The sequence below is a fragment of the Ananas comosus genome, unplaced genomic scaffold (genome assembly GCF_001540865.1).
Source record: "Ananas comosus cultivar F153 unplaced genomic scaffold, ASM154086v1, whole genome shotgun sequence".
NCBI classification, from domain to species: Eukaryota; Viridiplantae; Streptophyta; class Magnoliopsida; order Poales; family Bromeliaceae; genus Ananas; species Ananas comosus.
This window is the reverse complement of record NW_017891586.1, coordinates 10090-15725: the sequence shown is the minus strand read 5'-3', so window position 1 is coordinate 15725 and position 5636 is coordinate 10090. Positions and strand designations below refer to the sequence as shown.

At 35.7% G+C, this 5636-nt stretch overlaps 1 protein-coding gene across 1 annotated transcript; it reads left to right on the top strand.

The window, feature by feature from the left end:
- The first annotated feature begins 4611 nt into the window (after positions 1 to 4611).
- Positions 4612 to 5386, top strand: LOC109705009 (RING-H2 finger protein ATL40-like). Its single transcript, XM_020225775.1, has one exon. The coding sequence runs from the start codon at positions 4633 to 4635 to the stop codon at positions 5104 to 5106; it is 474 nt and encodes a 157-aa protein (XP_020081364.1). The 5' UTR covers positions 4612 to 4632; the 3' UTR covers positions 5107 to 5386.
- Positions 5387 to 5636: the final 250 nt, after the last annotated feature.

Here is a 5636-nt window from a genome sequence, read left to right as displayed (position 1 = left end):
AGAGATAGGTAACACGCTATCCGGTTTTGTTTATTTCTTTAGAAATAACTTAGACTAGAGAATATAATTAACTATATTCAAATTAGATCTCGATACCCATTCAATTATTTACCACTTGCTCTAGGCGGTGAATTTGTAATATAGAGAATTAAATAGGGGGAATTTTGATTATGCAATCACATCAACTGTGCGGACACTGGTTTGTGGCTGAGGTTTGGGTTCTCATTTACAACTATTCACACACTTACATTATATATATATATATAGAGAGAGAGAGAGGAGAGAGATTATAGAGAGAGAGAGAGATGAGGAGGAGGAGTGTTGTGCTGGTATGTATATATATATACAAAAAAAAAAAAAAAAAAAAAAGGGAGAACTGAACACGCCCGTGGATTTGAGGGGAGTGTCGGATGTCTCCAATTGCAAGACCTTTTCTTAGCTTTCTATTATTAGCTATAGAACTAATTCTTTTACAATTAATATGTGTATTAAATGATTATATATATCACATTTGATATCAGTTTTAAACTTTTTTTCCTGCTTCTCGAGGAAAGAATTAATATTATAAGAGAAGCTTGATGTACGAGAATTGTACGTATATATGGTATTCCCAATCAGCAGCCTCTCGTAGCTCCTAGCTTTCTCCAGTGCGGTCCTTAGTATGCACCATGCACGCTACTACAATTAAAGGCCAAATTACCTAACAAAAAATCTTTTATTTATATCTAAAAGAAGTACGATGCTTTACGATGCAACCAAATTAGTGTTAACATTTTTGGGAAAGCGTGACTCAACTAGGTCGGTCCAAAAATTTCTTTGATTCAGCAACTTTTACAATCGGTATAAAAATTTTTTAAACAGTCATAAGTCATTACTCGAATGTCCGTTTTCAGCGTGGAATCCTAATTCGAAAAATTCTTTTTAAGATCCCAAATTTGGAGCCCAAGTTTAACGGTTTAGACTTTCTTTTTTATTGTTTTAGTTTACACTTTAAAGTTAAGCATTGGTACCTCTAATCACTATTCTTATCAATTTTTTTCACTATATGTTCTAGGAGAAATTCAACTATCACTTTGCATATCTTTTTTTTTTTTTTTTTTTTGAGAGATAGGTAGCACGCTACCCGCTTCGTTTATTTCATTTAGAAATAAACTTAGCTAGAAATGTGAATCAACTAGGATTCGAACTTGAGTCTCGAGTACCAACCATCAAGTCCTTTGCCACTTGCTCTAGGAACAGTCGGTATCACTTTGCATATCTTATTGCGTTACACAGAGTATTCAAGTGCAGTTTGAAGACGAACACATCACTCAGAGATGACAAAAATAACGGAAAAAAAAAAATACGAGCCTTTTTCATGGATACTTACAAAAAATATGAATTATTCGCTATGTCAGAGGTGGCTCGGCAAATCATTTTCGCCGCAGAGAAGTGCTCCTCAGAGGGGGCACTACTAGTTTACTCCAAAAATAAAAGCTCTAGTTTATGAATGATGAACATAAATCCATTTTACCCGGTGAGAAAAAGCACATCCTCTTTGTCTTTTTATGTGAGACAATTGATAGTGATGGAATGAATTAATAGAGGGGAATAAACAAATTAAGTTGCAGGGCCCTCCAAATTTTGTCTTGATTACACTTACGTAGTCACCACTAAAATTTTTTTAAATTAAAAAAATTAAAAATTACAAAAACTTTACCTTCCTAATTTTATTATTTGTCTAATATTTTTTTTTTTGAGAGATAGGTAGCGCGCTACCCGCTTCGTTTATTTCATTTAGAAATAAATTTAGCTAGAAATGTGAATCAACTAGAATTCGAATTTGGGTCTCGGATATCAACCATCAAGCTCTTTGTCACTTGCTCTAGAAAAACTTTTCAATATAGATAACACTGTAGTACAAAGGATGCTTGTAAACCATAAAAAGACTACTAATCCTCCTACACATCCAAAGCTCTTCTCATTCCCATAACCCACAAAAAAACAGATACATAAACATAAGCAATTATAAACTAGTTCGTACCCAAAAAAAAATTCCTCTTGGGTTCAAGTCCAGGTAAAATTTGGGCCGGATCATAAAGCGGATCAAGCCCAAAAATTCAAAAGAATTGAAACATATTATATTAGATGTATTAAAGCTCTTCACTATTGACTTAATTTTACACATTTAATAAAATTGATCTATCTATACGGAACATAGAATTTTGTTATAAGGAGAAAGAAATAGCAAGCAATCTGCTTCGTTATTTTTTAAAAAATAAATTTAACTAAAAGTATAAAATAATTAGACTTCAAATTTGAAATTTTAAATACCAACCATCAAATTCTTAGAAAACTACACTTTGTTAACATTACTATCACATCCGCCAATAAAAGCTATCTAATCTATTGTAACCTTTGCGCAATTGCCAAAGGAAAAAAAAAAAAAAAAAAAATTAAGAAACAAGCAACTAGACAAATATTTGATCTCAACTTACATTTTTCATATCCATAAGGACATACTAGCAAGTGAAAATTTTGAAAGAAAATGTGAAAAGCACTCACGAATCAGAACAATGGAATTAAATGTGTTTTCCAATCGACAAACTTAAGACGATGGTCACATCTACTCAGCACATTCATCTGAATTCCTTGCGGAGAGACGCGCGACAAGCTGCCACTGCACTGCGGGCCGCAGCTCTTCGCTTCGGCGGCGGCGCGCGAGACGTCGCGACGTCGCGCGAGAGCGGAGGAAGCGGCTCGCGTCGGCATTGCGGGAGGAACAGGTGGGTGATATCCTCGAGTGGAGTTCTCTTCCGCATCGTCCTCTTCCGCCTCATCTTCTTGCTCTGCGGAGCACCGCGAATGGCGAGAGCCGAAGCAGGGACGAGGTTCTCCTTGTTGTCGAGGTGATGAAGTGGAAGGAGAGCCATTTTTTTTTGGAGAGATGTAGAGAGAGAAAGCGGGAGAGGGGAGAGGTTTTGTATTTATAGAGGGATTTGGGATTTTTGGAGGGGAATTGGGGACGAGGGAGTGAGAGAACGCGAAATGTTTTGTTTAGAATTTCGTGCTTGGAGGGAGATTTGAAATTTGTAGAAATGGACGGCTATCGCGCGGCTGACCTACCAAGCGCCGATCGTGACCGTTGGCGAGGGAGAATCCCGAATCGTACTCACACGTGGCGGTACAGGTGTGGGTTTGGTAAAGTTGGTACAACGAATGATCGCTCGGTAAACGGGTCGGGTTTTGGGTTTAGGGTCGATGCTTGACCCGGTTTACCAATAGACCAGCTTACTTTGACCGAGTCATTTGGTCTCTTTTTTTTTCTATATTTTCAAGGAAAAATTGCTTATATACTTTTGAAATATTTCCGACTTTTTAATTTATCTTTTTTAGAAGCCAATACTAAAAATTTTTTTTTTTACTTTCTAATTTATTTTAAATATATATTTTTTTACCATTTTCGATTTTTCTTACAAGCCTTTAAGTTAGCGACACAATAAATATTTTATTTTTTTACTTTTTCAAATATGCACTTTTATCATTATCAATATTTTTTTATTTATCCTTAAGTTAAGGTCAAAATAGGCATTTTGATTTTTTTTTTAACTTTAATAAATATTCAACTCACGTTTAACCCAAGTTAACTTAACAAATAGTAACTGTAAGAATATTTTTGAATAACGAAGAAACGTACATAGAGTACATTGAAAAGAAAAAATAATAACCGACCGTCCTTAGAGCAAGTGAGAAAAGACTTGATGGTTGGTACCTGAGACCCAAATTCGAATCTTAGTTGATTCACATTTCTTGCTAAGTTTATTTCTAAATGAAATAAATGAAGCGCTACCTATCTCTCTCAAAAAAAAAATAAAAAAATAAAAGTAAAAACAAGATAAATAAGATATTTTCGAAGCTTTAATAGATATACAGATAATTATCCGGATTTTCAAATAGCCATGCAGATTCCTTACCAAATGCCTAAACTAAATACAATAGTTTATTTATTTTTATTAAAAATATTATATTAGGCAAATCTAATGATTTGAATATCATGTAATTTCTGTAGCTCAAGCCATAGAATGAATTGAACTTTATATTTGAGATCATTAATCTAAAAATATATATATATATATTTTTTAAGGGTAGAAAAAATCATAGATATGCTACATTTTACGCAGTTTTATAGTGAATTTGTCAATGCTCTGTTCTTTTGTTTGATACGCTATAACAATATAGGAAACTTCCTGCTATTCATAATAGAAAAAGTTATTCTCTGTGTAAAAGAGAACTAAAAAAAGAAAAAAAAAATCAATATTCCGCTACTTACGCTACATTCTACGCATATCAAGTAGCTATTCAATTTTGATAGATTCTTTTTTTATGTTTAATTGCGTATAAATTAAACTAAGAGATCACGTCTTCGTGCTCCTATTAACTAAGTCNGTTCTAAAACTGGCTTGGATGCAGGTTTTTTCTTTTCTTTTTCTTTTTTTTTTTTTGGTTATTAAGTTTTTTAAAAAAAGAGAGAAGAGTCCACATAATAAGCTACATTAATTAATCAGCACATCTTTAGACAATAATCCCACACCAAACTAAAAAGCCAATAAAACTCGATCGGCTCTATCCTTTGTTGTACCCTCCACCATATCCATGTCCATGTCCACCGGCGGATCGACGGACCAGTGGACCGGCAATTCTTCGAGAACTCTCGGGGCCATCGCCACCTCCATCGCCTTCTGCTTCCTCCTCTTAGCCTTCTACCTCATCATCCGTTACATTTTCATTCAGCGTCTCCACCGTCGCGCTGCTGCAGCCCACGAGCCTCCAAAACTAGGGCTCGACCCTGCGGTTATCGCATCGCTCCCCACTTTCACATACCGAAAGTCGTCCGGCGGATGCAGTAGCAGCAAACAAGAAGAATTGTCGTCGACGGAGTGCCCGATTTGTCTTAGCGTGGTCGACGAAGGGGAGGTCATGCGGTCGCTACCGAATTGCAACCATGCGTTCCACCGCGAGTGCATCGACGTGTGGTTGGATTCGAACGCGACGTGCCCGGTTTGTCGTGCCACCGCCGATCCCTACAATCCGTCGATCAGCGTGGCTCTAACCGCACTGCCGTTGTGATCAGCGTTCGGGGCGCCGCGTCGGGCATTGTGATGGCTTCTGGGATCAGAATGAGTTGAGATTGAGAGTTCGAGGGGATCCGCAACAGAAAGTTTTGGAGTAAGCACAAGAATACTGTTAGTTCAATTATATAAACTCCTCTAGGATTTGCTTTAATTGAAAGAGGCTGGAATTTGTGGATGTTGCGCCCCTGTATATCTTGGGTAAGTAAATGTAAATCATGTCATATATATATTTTCTACAAAGAAATGTGAATTACTGTAAGAAGTTGTGTTTTTTAATGGGCATATATGTTCCGTCCTCTACGTTTCTCAATAAATTGATCTAATAGAAAATACTACCGCGCAAGATGGATATAAAAACACGTGAAATTGATAAATAAAATAAAAAATAAAAGTTTAACCAAAATATATATATGACATGATTTACATTTACTTACCCNATTCTTATAGAATGAAATAGTTTATATTGGCAACGATACTATATTATTTAAAAAATCCATCTCATAATAGCAAATGGGCTGAAATATA